At 43.3% G+C, this 24,999-nt stretch overlaps 1 protein-coding gene across 2 annotated transcripts in view; it reads left to right on the top strand.

The window, feature by feature from the left end:
- The window catches only part of LDAH (lipid droplet associated hydrolase), a 105,911-nt gene that overhangs the window by 72,608 nt on the left and 8,304 nt on the right, over nucleotides 1-24,999 (top strand). For both annotated transcript variants that reach the window (XM_060272438.2, XM_060272439.2), the window contains one exon: nucleotides 18,150-18,232. In XM_060272438.2, coding sequence (XP_060128421.1) covers nucleotides 18,150-18,232 — 83 coding nt within the window. The remainder of the gene's footprint in view (nucleotides 1-18,149; nucleotides 18,233-24,999) is intronic.

Here is a 24,999-nt window from a genome sequence, read left to right as displayed (position 1 = left end):
GTGCTGATCCAGAAAACGCTCACATTAGCAAGATCATTTCCCTTTGAAGAGGGATTGATTCTTATACCTCTCTGAGAATTGTAGCTTTGTGAGGGAAATAGGTGTCTCCTAAGAACTCTGAGCATCCTTAACAAACTGCAGCTCCCAGAATTCTCTGGGGTGAAGCCACGACTCTTTAAAGTAGAATCATAGCGCTATGAATATATGGTGTGAATGTAGCCTAGGCAGATGTCTACTGCTTCTTCGGTAAACTCTGTAATCATGGGGATCAATGGGAAATAGCATGTGGACACCCTCTCTCTTTAAATTAGCAAAGATCTGTTCTGAAAACCCAGCCTTAACACTTTTACACAGTTTGCAGCACAGATGAGATCCCCAAGCATTTCCCCTTGGGAAATAATGGAACTTCCCAACTTGGTCTGTTCAGAAGACTTCCTATTTTTCTCCAGTTGTAGAAACAGTATAAACTGCTAGATGCAAGCTCTTCTAGAAAGTGGGCTTCTACAAAAAAGAAAACCGTTTGCAATGTAGTTTGGATTTGATCCAACCAAGCCATCCTACTCACAGTAGACCTGCTTTAATCAATGGACCGTATTTGATCATGTCCATCGATTGCAATGAATCAGGTATGACAGCTTGGTTGAAGGCAACCCATTGTTACTTTGTAGCATGCTTTAAAAGAGCAGTACAGTACATATTTCTATCAATTTTATTAATGTACCACCTGAAAAAATATTTTCCGACAGACGTATATGTATTGGTTTTTAAGGTGAGGGCAGACAGGCCTGTGTCTATACAGTACAGGATTTATTGTCCACTGGCTTGACGGGCAAACTTCCTCCATTTGTTTCGGTAAAATTTCCACAAAAGCACAGACGTTACATAATGGATAAACACTGCTAGTCTTTCTCATTTTTTTTTGAGAGGCAGGCTTGTAGGTCAGAGGTTAACTTCTGGATGACAATGAAGATACAGATAAGCACAGTAAGGGGGGGGGAGGAAAAAAGCCTATACGGGGCCAGCCGTTCTTTGCAATCTTGAATCTGTGGCTTCTCTTGAGGAATTTCCTTGTTTGTTTAACCTGTTTATTGACCAGGGGAGTAATGGAGACGGTTTATTTTATGATACTTGGAAATGGTGGAAGAGACCAGGGAGAGGGGAGGAATCTTATCTTGGGAAACAGCATTTGAAATGGACTTTTTGCTCCGTTTCCCACCCCCACCCCCAGTAACAGTCTTCTTCTTCCTGCTTTACATTAAGAAAAGCATATTGATGGGTATGAAAGCCTAATTGTTGGCAATTAGAGTGCCAGTTTTGGGCAAGCAGCAAAGCTCTTTCTCATTCCCTTTCCTCCTTCTTTCACTTTTGGCCATGGGGAGAGGTTAAAAGCCAACACAACGCTTTTCCAGGGTTGAAGACAAAGTATTCAGAAAGCCCTATGCTTTTTTGACAGTTTCCTGGCTCCCTGAAGCCTGTAGTTAAGAGATTAGCAGAAGCTAAAAGGTCCCCTTTGATTTGTTACAAGACGTGAGTTAGTGGTGGCGCAGGTGGTTTTGCACACAGACCGGCGTTTGCCTATTACTGATATTAAGCAATGAGTGTTCAATCAGAAATGGAACTTGCTGTTAACACAATCTAAGGTCTGATTTATATTTAATATTGAAATATGTGTCTGAGGCACCATAAATGTCCACTTGGGACAGTTAGGTTTTTTCGACTGCTGGTCGTGTGTGGCATTCTATTTTAAAAGGTAAATGTAAAGGGGCCCCTGACCATCAGGTCCAGTCGTGTCCGACTCTGGGGTTGCGGCACTCATCTCACTCTATAGGCCTAGGGAGCCGGCGTTTGTCCGCAGGCAGCTTCCGGGTCATGTGGCCAGCATGACAAAGCTGCTTCTGGCGAACCAGAGCAGCGCACGGAAACGCCGTTTACCTTCCCGCCGGAGCGGTCCCTATTTATCTACTTGCACTTTGATGTGCTTTCGAACTGCTAGGTGGGCAGGAGCTGGGACCAAGCAACGGGAGCTCACCCCGTTGCAGGGATTCGAACCGTCGACCTTCTGATCAGCAAGCCCTAGACTCTGTGGTTTAACCCACAGCGCCACTTTACACACACACACACACACACACACACACATATATATATATAATATTTTTATTAAATTTTCAACAAAAATAGAAAATAAACAACCACAACAACAACCACAAAGACAAATATACATAAAAACAATATCAAATCCATAAAATGAGATTCTCTGAATCCCATGACTCCCCCGCCCCCCCATCCCTGGTTCCTTAAATTTCTTTTTCAGCTGCATATCATATCTACTCCAAATTATTTTTTTCTACCTCAAATTTCCTACATTATTTCTGAAATTACAAGTGTTCTTAAAATCCTGCCAATGCATTAACCTGTTTACAATACTTTTGTAAGCACATAATAAACATTTCCCATTCCTTTAAAAAATTTCTTGTCATCTTCGTTTCTGAGCTTTCCCGTTAATTTTGCCATTTCAGCGTAGTCCATTAACTTGGTTTGCCAATCTTCTTTGGTTGGGACTGCTTCCTTTTTCCACCTTTGGGATAACAGTATCTGGGCGGCCGTTGTAGCATACATAAACATTTTTTCCTGTTCTTTTGAAATCTCCGCACCTAGAATACCTAGGTAGCATTCTAGGACCCTTGGACCGAAGGGTCGGCAGTTGGACTGTGCTGCAACTGTGCTTTATTTTCCAGAAAATTTCCAACCTCCTGTGCTGAGTATAGATGAGTCAGAAGTAGGGCTGTGAAAATCTGTAGCAAACAAAAATAATTATGCCAAGGATTAAAAGGGATGGGAGTAGTTGGAGTGGAGGTTGAAAATTAGGTTTTATGATAAGCGTTTGGAGATCTTCAGAGTAAGCAAAAAGCATTGATCAGAAGGCCAAAGAGTGGGAAATAGGGTGATGACTTTTTTACAACCTCATTTCCCTGTATCCTAATTTGATGAGCTTTCATTAAAGATTGCTCGCCCGCCGCCACTTGTAACGGCCGCTGCCGCTTAGAAGTAAGTCCACGCGAGAAGTAAACAGCCTCGCAAGTGTGCCTGCGTGGAGACAGCGCGCTCGCGAGCACAGGGCTATCTCGCGCGTCCTCTGGATTATCTCGCGCGAGCTGCTTCGAACGCCGAGAGGCTGAGCTCCCTTACGCGCCGGCCAAGCGCTCCGTCTCTGCGCTCCAAGTCCCAACGGCTGTCCGTGGGGCACATGCGCAGTAGCGCAATCCCATGGACACAGGGACTGGACGCAGAGATACTTGGACTTTATTATAGAGGATGCATCTCTGGGTTATTTGTGGGGCATAGGAATTCATTATTATTATTTTCAAAATATAGTCTGGCCCCCTACAAGGTCTGAGGGACAGTGGACCAGCCCCCTGCTGAAAAGGTTTGCTAGCCCCTGGTCTAGCTCAATTTAAGGCAGCTTCTTACGTTCCTAATATGTCCCTACTTTATATACATTACGCAGCATTTTGATAATAAATGTGGGTTAACTTACATGTTGCTGACATGACAAGACCATTCATCTAGTTCTGAGAGGATCCATTCAGCCCATGTTGAATCGGCCAGTTTTGTAATATGAGCTGGTACTTTTCATCGTTCAAGTCCTTCAAATACAGATAATTCTGGCTAGAATGAAAACAATGGTGGGCGGGATGTTATCCTTTCTTGTTTGGAGCTTTTTAAACACTGCAGGTGCTCAGATAAGATTTTAAGCTTCAGGAGTTGGTTAAAAATAATTTTTAAAAATCCTTCCATGGCACTGCTGCTGCCACCATTAGGAAATGGCCCAAGTAATTATGGTAGTAGATATTTTAAATTTTGGGCTTAAGCGTTAAATTAGGTTTGCCGTATTTGAAGAAGCAAAAATCCGGACACAAAAGAAGTTGTTGAGCTTTTCTTGGGCGAGGGGGAGGCAAAATTGCCCCAAAAAAGTTGTGCCAATTTTTCGAAATTGCCCCTGGGCACCTATTGTTGTCTTTTCAACACAGACCTCTTGTTCATTTCAGCTGAACCTCAACAAAAAGAAAAGCGGAAACCTAGGAGTGTATCTTGTTGTGTGTGTTAAGCATGATTCATTATACAGTACTGTGCATCACAGTGATTCATGCATGAATCAGTAATTCACAGCCGTTGGTTGGTTAACACTAAGAGGTAACAAATAGGAATTGTGAAAAGAGTGGGTATTCATTAAGAACGCCGCAGTGTGAGAGTGATGCCCTGATCCTCAGTAAATTCCCTTGGACATAGGTTTTGCTTATTTCATTGGAACAACTAATCTCAATCCCAAAAATGAGAGCTCTGACAGTGTCTAAGCATGGATCTAATAAGCTTTGTACAACCCGCTACAAATGTTTTGTGGGTTTTCACTGTGGAAAATATGTACAAACTTTCATAATCTTGCTATAAACGGCCCTTTCCATGGTGGTGTAGAAACATTCCCGTGCTACCTTTTTCATATGCCTTCCACTCAGATATCCTATGGTGCCATAGGTGCCAACTCCCTGGGGCTAGGCACCCACAAATTTCGGTGCCAGGGCCATGCATACTGCATGGCACCCATGGCCCTGGGCACCCATAGAAAGCTGGTAATCCTGTATGGTGCCCTTTCACTTTGTGCTTTCCGAATGGCATGGTATATGGCTGAGCTCCGAGGTACATTTGAGCAAAGAGAGAAGTTGTATAAGCATACCGAGTCATTCCTGCAGAACAAGCGGATATGCCCGCAGTCTCCTGCAAATTGGAATGCCTTCTTCATTAAAGCGCCTTTGCAGCTCCTGTCTTATACCTAGCTAGCTAGAAAACCCAGTGCTATTTGACGTTAGGAATGATATCCCATAATATATTTAAAAAATCCTTCAGTAGCACCTTAAAGACCAACTAAGTTTTTATTTTGGTATGAGCTTTCGTGTGCATGCACACTTCATCAGATACACTGAAAAAGAAGAAGTGTGCATGCACACGAATGCTCATACCAAAATAAAAACTTGGTCTTTAAGGTGCTACTGAAGGATTTTTTATTATTATTTTGTTTCGACTCAGACCAACGTGGCTACCTACCTGTAACCATAATATATAGTTTCAGGAGAGTGTTTCCCTTACCTGTGGAAACACGTTATATTTTACCACCTGCCTTCCAGGAAAGGAGGCCAAGGAATAGCAGCCTCTCCTATTTTCACATTTCCTCTGCTACTGTTTATTTTCCTGTGTGATGCCTGACTAAAATGTTTGCTTAATGTAGTCGGACAATTCACCTTCCCAAGTGTGGCTTGAGAGAAAATCCATGTCTGCTTTGTTCCCCCTCCCTCCCTCCCTCTTTTTTTTCTTTCTGCCAGTGAACTAAGGTTTTCCCTATTTAAGAGTGCGATGCTCGTATTAACTTAGTGAAGAGACGTGAATGGCTTTTAAAGGATTTATTATGTTTACGTACCTATTCATTTGTCAAAGTGACTCTGCTTTATAATTTGCCCTGTTTCCGAAATAGAGAAAGAGGGGAAAGTTTAACAAGGTCACTTTATTGCTGGCGAAAGCTTTGATTTCCCTACAGATGCCCTGTGTCAAAAAAACAAAACAAAACCCCATTTTGGTTTGGTTTCCATAATTATGGGTTGCTGTTTTTCCCCCAAATAAAAAAATATTAAAAGCTGTCAGTTTTATTTCCATCATAAATATTGGTCATGAAGCTTGAATGCTTTGATAATGAAAACGCTTCATGACTTCCAAGAAATATTAAGCACAGTTTGGGGGTTTCTGACATCCTTCCTGAGGTTCGCGTTTGAAGGAGAACTCACTTGCAGTGAGTCATGCAACGTGCTAAAAGGAAGGAAGGAAAGAGAGAGAGAGGTGAGATTGAGAAGATATTGAAAAAGACCCATATGCGGAAATACTTCTGTCAGATATGGGTCATTAGGCAGGACCAGCCTAACCGCACCCAAGCACCCCAAACAGTCTCTAGGGGCAGTAGTATTTAGGGGAAATAGTGAAATAGCCTGTCATCTGAGAGTTTTGTGTGGCAACATATCTGCAAAACTGTAAGACGTCCCAAGGCAGCACGTCTACAGAGCAGCAAAATTTGTCTGACCTTTAATGCATAGGCTTCGGTTTTCAATTTTTTTAACTCCCAAATTTATTGCCCTCAACGTTAAGAGATAATAGAATGACTAACCGAAATCTTGCAGATCCTTAAAGAAGCATGTGCTAATTTAACATTTCTGACTTTTGTAGTGCCACAGGCTGCTTACAACATTGATTAATTTTTATTTATAGATTTGATAATTTTATTATGGCCACTGGTTTTTTTATTTTAGAAAAATTAACTAGCAGAAAGTTCGGCCAAACAAGGCGTTCGAGAATGCTAAGACTTTTAAAAAAAATCAGTGCAGTTTTGAAAGGTGTAGTCTGCCATCCTGATTCAAAACAGAGTCAAATTGTGTCAAAACAAAGACATAAACTTGTTCCTTCATCTTAGGACCACCATAGAGTATAATATCTTTGATCCTGGCTTGTTTTTAGGAGGTCATTTAATTATTGTTTGATTTTATACCAATGTTATATACTTGTTGTTAGCCACCCTGAGCCCGGTTTCGGTCAGGGAGGGCGGGATACAAATAAAAGTTGTATATTATTATTATTACTATTATTATTATTATTATCATCATCATCATCATCTTAAGAGATGTCCAAATGCATAGACAGCAGAAAGAGCAAAAAAAAAAGCTTTCCAAAATATATAGTTGATGAATATACTGTTTTATAGTATACTACTTAGTGTTTAATGATGACAATAATGTTTTATTTATACCCCACCCATCTATTAAAAGTTATAAATCTTGCCAAATAAAATAAATAACGAATTGGGTTGATGACAATTGAAACATCATGCACAATGAGTTAGATATAAGGGCCGGCCCCTAGTGCTAGGTGTCAAAGCTTGAGAATCAGGTGTCCTCATTGGCTCAGGCACAAGGGAGAAGTGCTATAACATGGTCCCATTCACCACTGCTGATGCCATTTGATGTATCCGATTCAGATAAGGCCGCATTTCCAGCATCTAAAATTTCCTGTTGTGGAGGAGTTCATCTGAAGAATGAGCCTTTCTACCTTGGGATTTGCCCTATCCCTTCCCCTCCAGTTGTCATAAATTTCATGTCAAGAGAGACGTGAGGCCAAGATGGAAGGGCTTCTCAATCTCACCTCCTCCAGCAGTAGTGACTTAGCCCTTCCTCTTCCTACCAGCCCAAGTCAGATATGGGCTTCCTTGTTTGGCCGAACAACAACAACAATTTATTATTTATTTGCCACGCATCTGACCAGCTATCTGACCAGCTTGCCCCAGCCAGTTCAGCCTCTTCAAACAAATTAAAACACAGCAAGACATCAGACAGGACGCGGGTGGCGCTGTGGGTTAAACCACAGAGCCCTAGGGCTTGCTGATCAGAAGGTCGGCGGTTCAAATCCCCGCGACGGTGTGAGCTCCCGTTGCTCGGTCCCAGCTGCTGCCAACCTAGCAGTTCGAAAGCACGTCAAAGTGAAAGTAGATAAATACGTACCGCTCTGGCGGGAAGGTAAACAGTGTTTCCGTGTGCTGCTCTGGTTCACCACATGAACCGGAAGCTGTACGCCAGCTCCCTCAGCCAGTAAAGCGAGATGAGCGCCGCAACCCGAGAGTCGTCCGCAACTGGACCTAATGATCAGGGGTTCCTTACCTTTACCTTTAAGACATCAGACATGAAAAATGTTCTTATGCAGAGCTGCCTTCAGATGTCTTCTAAAAGTCAGATGGTAGTTTAGAGCCAGTGTGGTGTAGTGGTTAAGAGCGGTAGACTCGTAATTTAGTGAATCGGGTTCGTGTCACACCTTGGGCTAGTCACACTGCTTTGAAGTCTCTCAGCCCCACTCCCCTCACAGGGTGTCTGTTGTGGGGGAAGAGGGGGAAGGAGATTCTTCGCCCCTTTGAGACTCCTTCGGGTAGTGATAAAGCGGGATATCAAATCCAAACTCTTCTTCTTCTCTTCTTATTTCCTTGACATCTGATGGGAGAGCATTCCATGGGGGGGCGCCACCACCAAGAAGGCCCTCTACCTGGTTTCCTATAACTTTACTTCTCGCAGTGAGGAACCTCCAGAGTTCCCTCTGGTAAGAACAAAAACCGCCAGTGGGGCCATATGGCTTGAATGGGTTTGTGAAGACTCAAGTAAAGCACAAGGAGACAGCGGACAGAAAAAGGAGGCAGGAGACAAACATTGGCCATACTACCTCATCCAAAGCCTATATCAAACATGCTATTTAATCACAACCACTCCAACTTATAACATCTGAGCTTGCTTTGGTGTGGGTGGGAAGGGGGGTCAAATGCCTTTATCCACAGCCAGACTCCTAACTACTAAAGGACCAGTCCAAGGATGAATTCAAGAATTCCAGGGAATCTTTAGAGAGATAGGGATGATGTGGATTATTACTCTTAACTGCGGAGCTAAATGAATAATGGAAGGCTGATCCAAACATGGATATAGCAGCGTCTTTATACAGTTTCCTTCTACCACCAAATGTTGATCCAATTATATGAATATTCGTCTGTGTCATCACTTGCTGGATTCTGGGGGGAAATACATTAGTATCCCTGTTGAATCAGGGCAGTAACCACTGGTGTTGTCAGGCTTTGGGGAATCAGATCCCTCCCACGGTAACAGTCAAGAATCAGAGAAATGATAAAAGTTATTACCAAGCAATTTATTCAATAATTCACAGAGAGCGATTAAGGAATGCAGCCTTCTCTAAATATGGCATTGCTCTAAGTCCCATCCCCTATATCTCTCCTCTTCTACGTCACTCCTGCATCAGCTAATCTGAGCTTTCTGTCTCTGAGCTCTCTGTTCTACTACCCTCAATTCCCATCTGGTCCTGAGGAGGGTGGGTCAGGAATGCTTTCCAAGTCTGTCAGCTATCTCTCCTCTGGTGCTTCTTCTTGCTGTTCCTCTTCCAATATTTCCCAGCTTCTGCCCTCTGCAGCCTCTGAACTATGTCCTTCTGCAAACCACTGTTCTAAATCTATACTGTTCTCCTGTTCTCAGGAAGGTTCAGGGGAAGGGGCGACGGTCCCCACCATTCCTCCTCAGTCCAGCCCCTGACAGATGTGGTAAGGGAGAGCTGTGGGGCATCCCCCTCATCACCACAACTTACCTGGGTGGGTTTGGTCTGGGGTGGGGCTGGGGTGATGATAGGTTTGGGGCTGCATGGATATACCTGTAAGATTGCCACAGCTCCCCCGCCCAGCCTGGTCCAGGTAGGCCGCAGTTTTCCCAGTGCCTGAAGAGAGACTCCATGGCTCTCCCTCACCACAACCAGCCACTACCAAACCTGGGTGTACAGTCAAACCTTGGTTGTTGAACGTAATCCGTTCCAGAACACCGTTCGACTTCCAGAACGTTCGACAACCAAAAGCTGAAAGCAGAAGGGGAAACTCAAAACGGAAACCACGTAGCACGTTCAGCGTTCGAAAACTGGAACAGTTACTTCTGGCTTTTCAGTGTTCGGAAGCCGAAATGTTCGAAAACAGAGCCATTTGAGAACCGAGGTTTGACTGTACTCAACTGTGATCTCAAAAGTGGGGTTGTTTACAGCTCTGGTTCGGATCAAACACCATTTGTCAGAAATGCCAACTTGTTCCGACTTTGACTGTGTGAAAATAGGAATGGGAATCAGTCCATAGGCGGAAAGTTGTCAAGTACAAATCTCATGTTAGTAAAGACTAAAAAATTCAGACAGGCCCAGGATGAATCAAGGGAATGCTTCAGTTTTTCCATTGCTGTTCAATAGTTGAATTGTGGCGTTCATAAAACGCTCCTCCCGGGACTGATTTCTGAACATATGCTTATATGCCTTCCCACATCAAAACCCTGTAGAAAGCTAGCATATAGAAGAATTATACCCTTCTTGACTTGCTAGTTTTCTGCTTACCAGGAGGGGGGGGATGTATGAGGAATGGCAAAGCATGCCTTCTTGGAAGCAAATAATAATCTGGAAAGAAAACTAGTGTTACACTCCTCTGAAAGAATTTTACAATAAGATGGGCAGCTTACCAGGCAAAAATGTTAGCAGATGGTGGCCCGTTCCCCCTAAGAAAACATTTTTTTGAAAGTCTAAGGGTGCGATCTTATACCAATGTCGCATCAACAGTGAGGCTGTGGGAGTCCTACTGCACTGGTAGAATGCAAGAAACACGGGCACCGTTGCAGATATGCGGGCAAAATGCACTTCCACTGGAGCCATTCTGCCAGCAGATATGTGCCAGATAGATGGCTAAGACTGAGCAGAATCAAAGGCAGCACAGGAGAGGAGCACCCTCGTGCTGTATTCTGTGCCATTGATGATGGGGAAATACAGGGAAAGGGGTCCCATGAGAGAAGCCTTTCTGAGCTGACCAACCTTAGATCCTTGTTATCTTGAAATGCTGGAGCTTGGGACCTTCTGCATGCAAAGCATGGGCTCTGTCATTGAGCCCACCACCCAGCAGCTACCTGTCTGCATGCAACAACTTTTAGTGCAATGTTTTAACCATCATTTGACTGTGCTAGTCAACCCAGCAATAAAGGTAAGGAAATCCTTTGGACACAACTGATTCCGAAAAAGAAAAACACTAAAGAAACAACCTCCTAGAGAGGACAGTCTCCGAAACACCAAATTTGCACAAAGGGAAATGGATAGGCTGCTGGTTTTGAGTAGCTCTTTGGTTCTCCACATGCCTGTAGTCTATAGCGCAAACTTTCTAGGTTGTCTGTATCTGCAATCTGTATCTGCTATCGCTGTGAGCATCTTTGTTGGAAATTTCTTTGTGTTTTTCTTTCTTCGTCGTTTCCCCTCTGCCCCTCAGATGCTTTGGCTAACCAAGTGGAAAACAATCTCACTTGGAACTTCTGTATTGTTCCATTAGTGACATCACTTCGTATCCATGTTTTATGTCACAGAGGAATGCAGATGCTTGGCTTAGGAATCAGATATGATTTTGTTTGTTTGTTTGTTTGTTTGTTTGTTCGTTCGTTGTCTCTTGCGCCGCTGTGATGTGGGGACCAAGACCTAACGGTTGCGGTATCATACATTTTTTGCTTGGTGCAGGGCTCACATCCACTTCTAAATTTAAGTCTGTCATGCTGAACCCTCCTGTATTCCTAAATTGGTTTGACATGTGTAGACCACATTTGTTTGGAATCCCCACCCCCACCCCAGTCAACTCACAAATTTCTAGCTTAACAGTGCACATAGCCGCAAGCAACACATTAAGACTGTTCAACTTCCAATGAGAGTTTTCAGTTAACTTCTCTGCTAGCACAATTCTCTCTGCTGCAGACCAGCAACCAGGTGGCATTGGGAAGTTGCTCTAATCAAGCAGAAACCTCAGGGCTTCCAAGAGAACAAACATGTGTACTGTGGCTGATATAACTATGGACCATGGAAGCGGGTTCAGATTGTAGATTAAATCGCTAGATGAATCCTTCTGTGGATGGAATGAAAGTTACCACTTCTCCCAGAGGAAGAGAAATGGTGATTGCTCCTTTGTGCAAGTCGCTCTAATCTATGCAAATTGAAAACGATCCATTGGCGTACTTTAAAGTTTGGAGGGGTGGGAACGCAGCCCTAGAGGGAACGTAATAGATTTCTGGTTTGGTCTGTGACCAAGAACATGTTTTTTTGTGTGTGGTTGTGTTTTTAAAAAGCCAGTCCATCAATGTCTCTCCATATATAAAGGCTATTCCAACTGAAAATTTGACCGCTAAATCTTTATTTACTAGACTGTTGCTGCCTCAAAGCAGAAGTCGTTGTTCATTTAATGTTAAATTAATTTTTGAAATTAATCTAATATGGTTTGAAAATGCCGTGTTTCCTTGCCCTGTTGTATAGTCTTAAGTGTATGAATGGTTTTGAGCTTCAGTGCTGTACATGCAACTTTGTTTGTCAGGCAATTGGTGGTTAATTGAATTGGTGTCAAATAGCCCTAAAGACTAAGGCTGGGGAATTTGATTGATCTCAGTCATTATGCTTTGTTTGGGTGGGGTGGGGGAGAACTATTAATTTAGCTGATGTGGTTATTAAGCTTTGGCCGTGACACTTTGGGTTAAATAGCTACTGGTGATATAAAGCTCTCTTTTCTTCTCTTGGTCCTTGATTCTGAGTCCCATCAACGTTTGCGGCATCAGGAATAAATCAAGTGCCTCTTGGCACAGTTAGCCATCTCTGCTTAGCAAAGGCATGTGACTAAACTGACACCAATGCTTAATCACCTCCGTTTGTCGGGGTGTTGGGTAGAAAAGGAGGGTGAAAGCCAGCAATCTCATCTTCCAGGTCAGGAGAGAGGTCACGGGCAGGATCATAGTGTGATTTTCCCCCTATAGCTAAGTGCACTAGACCTGACCTAGGAGCAAATGAAAACCTTCAAGCTTCCTAGCCTTTCATTGCCTCCTCCCATATGACACGTATAAATGACTAGAAATATATGATCTTCCCAAGTCTTATCAGTTCAAGATAGCTTTGTCAAGCTGTTGGATTGCCCAAGCCACAGACTGATTAATTGATACCACAGACTGATTAATTGATATATAACAATCCTGATTTTCTCAACACTTCTGTGGGACCAGACCCTCCAAGTGTTCCCATTTTCCAGGGACATTCTTGGATTTACGGAAGCCGTCCCGGTTTCTGATTTGATTATGGAATGTCCCACTTTCCCCTAGGACGTCCCTGTTTTCATCGGAGAAATAAGGGAGGGCATGATAAAAATGGGAAGATCACAGTCTAGTCCAAAATCAAAGTAGACATTCTGTGAAAGGAAAAACCCCACCGTCCTGGCCCTGGTTTGTTTGTTTTTTTAAACAAATTTAAAACTTTTTTTTCTATTGCTTGGTGCAGACAAATATTGTCAACCCAGGAAAGCCCACCTGGCGCCAACATTGCATGACTTCATGTGCCAGGTGAAAGCCTGGCTTTTCTGGAATATTTTTGAGAGGAGCTGAGGCTGTCCCTGGGTGCTAACTCCCTGTTACTGGAATAGAAGGATGGAAACACAAAAAAACCATGAAAATACTAAATGTATATGCAACCAGGAGACTTCACATATACAGTGGTACCTCGGTTTATGAACACAATTGGTTCTGGAAGTCTGTTCATAAACTGAAGCGAACTTTCCCATTGAAAGTAATGGAAAGTGGATGAATCCGTTCCAGACGGGTCCACAGAGTACTCAACCTGAAGCGTACTTAACCCGAAGCATGGGTGTAATTGGTTCCGGAAGTCTGTTCATGAACTGAAGCATTCATAAACTGAAGCAAACTTTCCCATTGAAAGTAATGGAAAGTGAATTAATCCGTTCCAGATGGGTCCGCGGCGTTCGTAAACCAAAAATTCGTAAACCGAGGTGTTCCTAAACCGAGGTTCCACTGTATAATGTATCTGAAAAGGCAAGTTAGATTCAGAAAGTGCAATGTTCAAAATATCAAAAGTCCAATATAAAGCGCCAAAAGTCCAATAGTAAAGTGCTACAATGTATCATGCGTCCTCGTCTGTTTTCCGACGGGCGGCTAGCCTCTTCCCCGTTTCACTGGTATCGTTTCCTCAGGGGACGGACTTTTATCTTGGATAATAAATTATTATAATGCACTGTAAGTGTTTATACAATCCTTTTAAAACAGTATACAAAAATATCTAAAGTTGCTCACCTAAAAATTCATATATTAAGGCTTAACAAGGCTGAAGAAGCTGACAGACCTCAAGGGTTGGAATGAATAAATTAAACAGTTACTTGCAAGGTTAAATACAATGTTTTTTTCAAATCATCCAATCATCCCTGTTACTGGCATTTCAGGTTAATTCAAGAATGGGAGCCCTGTGGCTCTAGAGATACTGTTGGCTGCAACTCCCATCATGTAGGTGTAAATATTCGATCAACATCTTCCAAGATAATTGTGAGGGACAGGGGATATCGCGAAGTCCCTCCCCTCCTGAGTTCAAGCCAATCACCGAGCACAGGGGAAAGCAGAGAGAGTTCCGATTCCAGTAGGGAAGCAGGAAGTCGGGTCCGAGGCTCAGGCAAGGTAGAGGAGCCAGGGTCCCAGGCGGGACAGGAAGGGGCGAATAAGGGAGGGAGACCCATCCCCCCAACGCCAGAACTACGCAGAAAGAGGAGGGGAAAGAGGATGGGTCTGCCAAAGCTTTTGTGTTGGAGAAAGACGCGCCAAAAGCCATTAGGAGGTTCTGAAACCGACTGATCACATCACTCCGTGTAAATAGCAATGACTTTAGCACTGTAAATACGCAGCACCAATAAAAGAATAAAATGCAGAGCTGCGTAGCGTCGTTACTCTGAAGTAGTCCGCTCCGGCCACTGTGAGAATAATAATGCCCGCTCACATCATAAAGAGCTCATAGCCCACCTACTCTCAGCAGCCAGAAGCGTCATAGCCAGACACTGGAGAGACCTGTCAGGAGTAAGCATAGACCAATGGCTTCAAATAGTATGGGAAACAGCCTTATTAGAAAAACTAGCCAATAAACTGGAAGTGGCATGGGGACAAATCAACCTCTCTCACCACCAAAGGAATACAAGCGAATAGTAAAGAGAACCCCCACAAGCGATGCTGACTCAAAGCCCCACACATAAACTAAGTAGAATAGAAGCATTGCCACCCGACCCCACCCCCGACCCCACTCACCATGCCCCCCCCACCTCTTTCCCCCTTTTCTTCCTAATGCGGGCATGTCCAAAGTCCGGCCTGCCAGTCGGTTTAATCCGGCCCCTGTGGCAGTACATTTCCCAGGGTAAAATCAAATCTGGCCCTCTTTGGGGGGAAAAATTGGACACCACTGTCTTAATGTAACACTAATATCTCGACAAATGAAATGGATCTGTAGAAAATGTAACTTGAAAAAAGAGACATTACACATAACTTTTGTAAACTAAGAAATCTTTAATAAAAATATGTTAAAAAGCAAAACAATGCAATCCGAACCCCCTTCTCAATCACAATCCTGCTAGTTTGGGGAAGAATCCAGAACATCCAGCAGAATATCTAAGTACTTCCTCGGTGTCAAGGAAACCAAGGAAAAATTCTACCCAAGGAAGAAACTGTCACAGAAAATAGTAACTCTTCTGGTAAATAATGGATAACTGATCTGGGTTTTATACATTGTTTATGATTATGCAGATTCACTCAGTTCTCTAAATCCACCTTAGCTCCAAGCACCTTGTTCATTTAGCTTTTGATCTGGGTTCTACTAACTGTGTCTGTCTACAGAAAACTTTCCCTTTTGGCATGGAGATCTCTTGAGCTCTCACCTCTCCCTCCTTAATATCATTTGCTTCCATTTCCTCAAAGTGCTGCAGGAATTTGCTCGATGTAATGTTTTGGGGTCACTCTGTCTGATTGCTGTTTCCTTTTTCTCTGCCTATTGGGACAGTGTGTGATTTGAAACTCTGCTAGCTGCTACTCCCATGACATATGGCATATGCCGTGTGAGTTCATGTCCTCCAACATTTCTCTGATGAAAATAGGGACGTCCTGTTCCATTATTATTATTACTGTATTATTATTATTATTATTATTATTATTATTATTATTATTATTCCCAACACATCTGACTGAGTTGCCCCAGCCACTCTAGACGGCTTCCAACATATATAAAAACATAATAAAACACTTAAAAGATTCCCTATACAGCACTGCCTTCAAGTGTCTTCTAAAGGCTATATAATTATATCTCCTTGGCTCAGGGGTTACATAACTCTATACCAGGGGTGCCCAAACTTTTTTCAAAGAGGGCCGGATTTGATGAAATGAACATGCGTGAGGGCCGCCCAAAGTTGCTGAGCTTTTCTTAGGATTGAGGTTGTTGACCTTTTTTTGGGATTGAAGTTGTTGGCCTTCTTTTAGGATTTTAACCCAGGAAATAAACTGCCATAGGGGCCTGATTTTGGACATGCCTGCTCTATACCCTCCAATATTTCTCCGATAAAAATAAGGACATTGTAAGGAAAAGTGGGACATTCCAAGATCAAATCAGAAACCGAGACGGCTTCTGTAACTGTTCCTGGAAAACAGGGGGACTAGGAGGGTCTGTGAGTCCCCTTTGCTAATCAGTGGGGAAATCTGTTTAAATTTCCAATATTTCAAGGCAGCCTTACCCATTACATGGCAAACACAGAAGGACTTGTTGGAAGCTACAGTAGTTACCTTGCGATCGCGAAAGATGATCAAACCCTTTAATTCCAAACAATCAATTCCCTTCGGAAAGCAGAATTAATAAAATTCTCGTTTGAGTAAATATCTAATTTGGGCTATATAAACATATGCTGCAGCTGCAAATAATTTTATTTCACGCTGCACAAGAGATTTCCATCCATGCAGCTGATCACCTCCCCCCCACCCCCGATCCCAGAGGGTCCTCCAATTTTAAGGATGTGCTGGAGGTGGCAAGAAAGGGAGTCTGCTCAAAGTGGAGCTGCAGTGTTGGATACAACCCATAGATTTATTTCACAGATTTATTTCGCTTTCTATTCATACATCCGTAGGGCCTTGGAGTAGGTAGCAAGTCTTAACAAAGCATGTTCAACTACAGTATTTTAAAACAAAAGAAAAATGCTAAAACCGATTTGAAACAATGCAATGTGGAACTCCCCTTTGAGAACACTGCCTTATGTCATGTTGAACCAGTTAACTATTTTATAGGTCAAAACTGGCGCCACTGCCCTCACATAATTAAATGAATAACAATAACCATGGCATCCGTTGCAAGGCCAATCACACACGATTGAACTCTGACTGTGCCCGAGGTTCTTTCTTCCTTGCCAGTTGATGGTTGAGAGAGCCACATGTCACGTGTTACTGAGAAGCGTCCAAAGGCAGCCATCGTGGAGAAGCATGGGTGCCTGCACTCTCCTGCGGTGTTAGGTTGGATGCCGCTTTTATAACCAATTGATTTGTGCCATCTTCATGCACCCCTGTCCACGAAGGAGAAGGAGGGCTGTGTGAAATTGCTGTGCCGCACATGCCACTGTTGACATCATTCACAGTTCCCTGCAATGAGTACAGAAGGTCCACTCACTGTCTTTGAACTGAGCTGTTGTTGTTGTTAATAATGATGGATTCACTAGGGTTGCCATATATCCGGTGTGTGTGTAAGGGGGAACAGCTCCCCCTCATCAGGTCGAGTTCCTCTCAGAGCAGTAAGTCCAGTAGCAAATCAGATTACAAGAGTCAGGAAGCAGAGGGAGAGAGACAGGGCTCTAGCAGCGTCAAAGAGCCTCCACACCGAGTAGAGAGGGAGGCAGCTGGGGAGGAAATGACGGGAGAGCAGTCAGAGGGACGGCCCTTCCCCCCGACGCCTGAATTGAGGTGTACGGCACCCCGTAGGACAAGGGGGAGGCGCTTTGGAGTTCCCAAGCTGTTACGTTGGGCGCGAAACAGAAAGAAGCCATTGCGAGGTTCTGACTCAGACTAAGCAGACATGCTTTCCAGGCATTCTGCACTGTAAATAGAATGCACAATAAAAAAAAATCTTAAAGACAAGCAGATGTGGAGCATCGTTACTCAAGAGTAGTCGCAAGAACCTCTGACAGTGTGTGTGTGATTTTTTTATTCAGTTTTACAATTTACATTTGAATTCAAACAATAATCATAATTGTAAACATATAGGATTCCCTGAAGCCTTATACTTCCCTCCACCCCTCCATGGTTTCCATTGTAAATCTTTTTCTACTGCATCATATAATTTCTCTGTTTTTTCTTTAAAATCCACATATGTCCGGTTTTTCCTGGACATGTCCAGGATTCCACGGGCAAAATTACCATCTGGGGGGGGGGAATCCTTTTTAATTGGCAAAATTCCCTCCAAAAAAAAGCTCAACAACTTTTTACTTATTGGGAAATGGCAACCCTAGATTTGGTTGCATTGCCAATGTGGCAAGCTGTTATAGGACTTCAAGTCCTGAACAGTTTCTTTGAGGATAGACCTGTTAAAAGAGTAGGCCTCACTCAACTTGGCTTGGAAAATCTAGCCAGCATCTTTTGTTTTCTGCACAAGCTGTTTTTATATTGCCATAATTGCATGTGGGTCTCTTATTTTTGCAGCAAACGCCATGTACATGGGACACCAAGAGATGAACGAGGTCACAGAGAGAGATAACACTGCCATAAGAAAGCATTTAAAGAAGGTAATTCTTTACTCTCCCCAGTTCTAATGAGTTGCCCATTTGCAGATACAGTGGTACCTCTACTTACGAATTTAATGCGTTCCGAACACACATTTGTAAGTCGAAAAAAATTGTAAGTCGAATCCCATAGGAATGCATTGGGAGAAAAAAATTGTAAGTCGAAGCAACCCTATCTAAAAATTCGTAAGTAGAAAAAATCCTATCTAAACCACATCCAAGATGGCGGACGGAGCTCCATTTGTAAGTAGAAAAATTCGTAAGTAGAGTTATTTGTAAGTAGAGGTACCACTGTACTTCACTGTCCTGCTTTTCAACACCCAAATGATTCTGTTCTGATCTCAGGCCATTTATGTATAGTTTGTCTGCATTTATTGGTTAGAAAGAATTTGTGTCTCTGGCCTTATTTCACATAGCCTATAATTAATTCAGCAGGCCCCCTGCTTAAAATGTTTGCTGACCCCCTGCTCTACTTTCTCAATGATACGTTCACCTCAGAATATCTCTATGCAAGATGTACGAGCCAGGTTGACCTTGGCGCGATTCACCTTTTGCTCATTATAGTTGCAAAATGTGCTTACCGTACTTTCCTTTCTGAATTAAAGGCCTCGCAGGTGCTTCTGTCTATTTCCATCTGTTTTCCTTGACTACGTCAACCTGAGCAATGCTTTTGCACCTGGAGGCCTACTTTGAAAACCTGTGTTTTATTTGTTCCTCTGTGTCATTGCACTTTTAAAGTGGTGTGCTCTACCCAAGGAATTTTTATTTTATTTTATTTTATTTTAAAAATTAATTGAGGCAAAGTTATAAAAAGCTGGCAAGACCAGGACAGTGTAGAAGCAAGCATGGAGTTAAATGCCTCTTCTTCTTCTTCTTCTTCTTCTTCTTCTTCTTCTTCTTCTTCTTCTTCTTCTTCTTCTTCTTCTTCTTCTTCTTCTTCTTCTTCTTCTTCGTCTTCTTCTTCTTCTTCTTCTCCTCCTCCTCCTCCTCCTCCTCCTCCTCCTCCTCCTCCTCCTCCTCCTCCTCCTCTCTACCCCACACTCTCAACTTTCCCCCCTAATTCTTCCTTCTAATAATTTCTGGGAAGGTGAAAATTAGGGGAGAAATGTGAGTTGGCACAAACTTCAACCTGAAGTGTACTGACGTTAAAAGTAGGGCTTGACTAATAAAGGGTTGGAAGCCGACGAGAACAGGAACTGGAGCCCAAGTTGCGATAGAGTTGGCAAGTTGTCACTTTGGGAAATTTATGCTGCTTAGTAGTCAGTGTGATCATAAGTGTAAAGCCAATCTTAACACCTGACGGTGCCAGCTGCTGGGGAAGAGAAAAGTTATTTCTGGATCCCATTTGCATGTTGTGTGTTGAAGGAGGTGAGAGAAAAGAGACACTAAATTATTCCTGCCTTTTCAAGCCCAGTTTTACAGCATAATTAGTAGGAGCTGAGGAGGGAGTAAGAGAAAATGCGGGCCTCTTCAGAGCTGGGCGTCTCAGGTGCAGCAAATGCTGACACGTAAGGGAGCTGGATCATGAGCTCCCGTTTGCTCAGTCCCAGCTCCTGCCAACCTAGCAGTTCGAAAGCACGTCAAAGTGCAAGTAGATAAATAGGTACCGCTACAGTGGGAAGGTAAATGGCGTTTCCGTGCGCTGCTCTGGTTTCTCCAGAAGCAGCTTAGTCACGGTGGCCACATGACCCGGAAGCTGCCTGCGGACAAACGCCGGCTCCCTCGGCCAGTAAAGCGAGATGAGCGCTGCATCCCCAGAGTCGTCTGCGACTGGACCTAAGGGTCAGGGGTACCTTTACCTTTACCTTTAAGGAGGCTGGAGGAATTTTAGCAGAAGTGAGTCACTTAAACCCTCCGCTTCAAATGCTGAACAAAAAGGAAGATTCGCTGCCCTTTTTCTGGTGGAAAAGTAGACCATTTAAAGTCCAAGCGTTGATCCCGCCTCTCAGAGATCCCGAAACAAATAATGTGGGACAGCGTTGGCTGTTTCACATGCTTGAGAACATTTCATGCCCTTATTAACTGGGGGTCCTGTAGGCAGCAGTGCACATCCCACAAGGCATAAAAAAATAACATGACATCATCATCATTTACCTGTCCTTCACTCTAAGGTCCCAGGTTACAGCATTAAAACACTATATTTAAAACTGATTAAAACAACTTTATGGTTTGTTTGTTTGTTTGTTTGTTTGTTTGTTTGTTTAATTTGTATACTGCTTAGGATGGTTCACAACATAAAAGCACAAAAATAAGGTTGCTGTGCTTCAGACTTACACAATTGTTTTTCTCTGGCACGCAAAATGTGTCCGTGATGATGGCAAATGTATATGAATACACATCGTTGTGTATACACGGTGTTAGGTGCCCCTCCAGTCGTGCGCATAAGATGCCTAACTAGCCTGCAAGAGACGTCTTCATTTACAGGCATGAGTTTTTACCTGGCTTGTGCAAATTCAGTATTTTGAGTATTACTGCATCATGGATGTGTAATGTAAACATTCTCCCCTGATTCAGAGTGGAACGCAGTTGGCTTCGTGCACACAGCTATAGGCTTCGGGTTTATTCCTTTTCGGAAGAAAGCACCTTCCCCCATCATCACCACCTCACCACAAAGGATTTGAAGGAACCTGATCAATGGTCTCCAATGTAGCTCTGAAGTAGAGCACATGCTGGGTATTCAGACACTTGGGTTCGATTTCTGCCATCTTCAGGTAATAGACGGCAAAAGATCCCCGTCTGGAACTCTGGAGAGCTATTGGCAGCCCTAATGGGCAGTACTGATACCAAGAGGCCAATAATAATTTAATAATAATATTATTTATTATTTATAACCCACCCATCGGGCTGGGTTTCCCCAGCTACTCTGGGCAGCTCCCAACAGAATAGTAAAAACATGATAAAACATCAAACTTCCCTAAACAGGGCTGCCTTCAAATGTCTTCTAAAAGTCAGATAGTTGTTTATTTCCTTGACATCTGATGGGAGGCCACCACCGAGAAGGCCTGATTCCCTGGAACCTCACTTCTTGTAGTGAGGGAACCGCCAGAAGGCCCTAGGAGCTGGACCTCAGTGTCTGGGCTGGACGATGGGGGTGGAGACATTCCTTCAGGTATACTGGGCCCAAGACCAATGGTCTTGAGTCAATATAAGGCAGCTTCTGGCATTCCAGCTTCTGGAAGTGAGAAGGTAAAACTTTGCTGCGTGTGTAGAAGCCCTTTATGCTCATGTTCAGCCTGTCTGTAAAACCCAGGATAATTGCTGCTGGACATTGAAAATGTTGAGTTATATGGAGCAATGGTTTGATTCAGTAGAAGGCAGCTTCCTGAGTTTTCTAAGCAACTAAGGGGTTCTTCTCAATCACGAGGGCTTTCATAAATCCACTTTACAATGCAAAAACGTATTAGCTATTTATTTGTGTATTTCTTAAATTCATATACTGCCCTTCAAGGATCTCAGCCAAAATGCCTTTGAAGAAGCCCCTCTCTCTCTCTGTCTCTCTGTCTCTCTGTCTCTCTCTCTCTCTCTCTCTCTCTCATTTCCTTCAAATTAACATCACTCAGTTTTTTTAAAAGCACGGGCTCATTTTGTTTAAACCAGCTTGAAGAAAATTGCAAACCAAAGCAGCCAAAACCAACCTTGAGCTGGTTTTTATTGAAACAGCTGGCCTGGTGTTGCCCAGTTTTCTTGACCCAGTGTCCAAAGCTGTCCATAGCAGTTTAATAGTTATTGCCCTTGAAAGGTTCACAATCTGGAAGGCAGCAGTGTGGAAGACACCACAGATGCCGTCTCTTTCTGCCCACAGCCAGAGTAAATCACTTGCCTCCAGTTGTGGAAAATCTTTCAAATACGCTGCATGAATAGGCCCGGATTGCTCTCAGCAGCCAGGAACACCTTTTATTTTGGCAGCCCCCGTATGCTTTTTGGACTGCGTTCTGCTGAAGTTCAGAATGGAAGTTAGGAAAGCTGCACATGAGGGTTTTGACGCTCACAGCATTCAAGCATGTGCTCTGGCACATGCGGCAGTATCCGAAATTTCTGCACCACATGCTCAAATTAGTCCTTCTGTGACATACACAAGATTTGAAAAGCAGCATTGGAACACAAGGGTAGGCAGAAATCGAGCTCTTGGGAAATGGAAGAAAGTGGCTATTGTTGAGTTACCCCCCCCCCCCAAAAAAAAAGTTGTGGTTTTTATATTTCTTGTGATTTCTTTTTTAATGTTGTGGTTTGAATGGATGTGACCACCTAGGGACCTTAGGCTGAAGGGCAAGTAATAAAGCAAAGTAATAATTATTCTCAATCCTGCGCTCTCTTCTTGCAGTGGGCAACCAGATTCCAACAGAATCTGAGATTCCAAGCAAAACCTGAGAGCAATACTCTCCCCACCTGGTATTCTCAGCTATTGGAAAATCAGAAAGAGAGAAGTGGAGAGATATACACAGTAAAGGGGGGGGGGCTTTGCTGTAGTTACAAAAGTATGTCCCAAGTTTGGAAATGTTGGATGCAGAAAAAACCAAAAAAACCTTCTTTCCATACCACAGTTTCTATCTGAATCCCCCAGCTACATGTCATATTTTGAAAACCACCTTTTTCTTCTTCTTCTTCTTCTTCTTCTTTGGCGGCAATCCCTCATAGCCGAGTAAGGTGGTCTTCCATAAACACTGTTTTAAAAGTGAGTCTGTAAGTGACTGTGGAGGCCAATTCTTGTTCCACATGCCCTTCCACCCTGCTTCTCCAAAAATAAGACATACCCATAAAATAAGCCGTAGCAGGATTTCTAAGCATTTGTGCAATTTAAGCCATACCCTGAAAATAAGACATAGTGATAGGTGCAGTTCTGGAGGGTGCCAAGGGTATGGCTAGGCTGGACATGTAATTAAAAAATAAGACATCCCTTTAAAATAAGCCACCGTGTGTTTTTTTAAGGAAAAATAAATATAAGACGGTGTCTTATTTTCAGAGAAACATGGTAGGTTTCCAGGTGGGAGTTGATCACGGTAAAGGTTTGCCAAGCATCCCTTCCTCTTAGCATGTTTCTCCCTTTCGTCCTGAGTTCAAGCGTCTTCAAAGCCCATGACACGTTTGGTAAAGGCTGTTGTCCAATTGGAGCGCTCGCAGGCCAGTGTTTCCCAGTTGTCGGGGTTTATAGTACAGTTTTTTTAGATTTGACTTGAGAGTCTTTGAACCTCTTTTGTTGACCACCAGCATTACGCTTTCCATTTTTAAGTTCGGAGTAGAGTAGTTGCTTTGGAAGACGATAATCGGGCATCTGCAGAATCATTGCTTCAACACTGGTGATCTTTGCTCCTTCCAGTACACTGGCATTAGTTCACCTGCCTTCCCAGGTGATGTCTAAAAATTTTCAGAGACACCGTTGATGGAATCTTTTGAGGAGTTGGAAACCACCCAGTAACAGGAACCATCTAATCTACTTGCCATGAGGCTTCATGTCTGAACCGAGGACACTTAATTCTTAGGACTGTGCATGCCATACGTTGAAACGGTTGCTTTCTTTTTTTCCACCTTGGATCTGTGGCAGACAGAATTATTTTGTCAGTAACTTGCACTTTCTCGAGCTGTCGTAACTGTAGTGCCAGTCAGAATGAACTGCAGGAAATCTTCATTATTTTCTTAGAAACTCTTTAAATGTAAACATCCTGTTGATAGCAATCTCTGATTCCTCTGGAGTTTTCACAGCATCTGCCATCATTGTGTATACCGTATCTGAATCCTCATGCCATGTTTTATAGACATTGCATTTGATAATGTGACCCTACGCCGCCAAAAAGTGGGGGAGCATTGAAATTGGGCTCTGGCAAGAGAGAGGGGGGGAGAGGGAGAGAGGGAGAGGGAGAGGGGGAGAGAGAGAGAGAGAGAGAGAGAGAGAGAGAGAGAGAGAGAGAGAGAGAGAGAGAGAGAGAGAGAGAGAGAGAGAGAGAGAGATGGGAATAACTGGAATACAACAAGGTCTAAATTAAAAGCAATTTTCTGCTAGCTAATCTTTATCGGTGGCACTGAGGCATGAACTTCTGTACAGACTGAAAATATGTCTGGCTATTCTTATTATTCTTATAGTGAATTATGTATCCACATGGCTGGGTTTACAGTGCAATCTAAACCCAAGATCCATCAGGATTTTGAATAGGCAGATCTAAATCGGTCCCAGGTAAGCCCAGGACTCAGTCAGTTTAGTTTAGTTTTACTTGTTTCCTTGTTTTTAATCCTGTTTTTTATTCTGTGAACCGCCCTGACATCTTATGATGAAGGGTGGTATATAAATCTTAATTAATTAATTAACAAACTACACTCCCACATCCTAGCTGAGATGCTGGTGAAATTTACACTGCTCAAAGTCCCCAGAAAGGTGCAGGATTGGGCAAGGAAAGACTTGCACCTATTCCAAACCTCTTTTAGCTCAGTCACATGATCCGGCGGCTTTGTATAACACCAGAAAAGGGTGGTTTAAGTCAAACTCTCTTTTAAATGCTTGCATTTCCTCTGTTACGGTTAGGCCAGCTCAGGCAGCAGTGGCAGTAACTGAGCAGAGTTTATAATAGGGGTAACTTCCACCCAGTGGCATAGCATGGGTTGCCAGTGTCGGGGGGCCCGCGTTTTCAATGGAGCCCAGCAACGGAAGTGAACAGCTGTACTGAGGCAGCACCGGGTGGTGAAATTTTGCGCCCCTTAACATTTTTGCACCCAGGGCCCCTAATCTGTTCACTTGTTTATACTGATTTTTAAAACGCTCTACAAACATTTTCCAGTTTCCT

The sequence above is a fragment of the Zootoca vivipara genome, chromosome 3 (assembly GCF_965207765.1).
Source record: "Zootoca vivipara chromosome 3, rZooViv2.hap1.1, whole genome shotgun sequence".
NCBI classification, from domain to species: domain Eukaryota; kingdom Metazoa; phylum Chordata; class Lepidosauria; order Squamata; family Lacertidae; genus Zootoca; species Zootoca vivipara.
The sequence above is the reverse complement of the archived record's forward strand: the minus strand, read 5'-3'. Positions and strand labels throughout refer to the sequence as shown.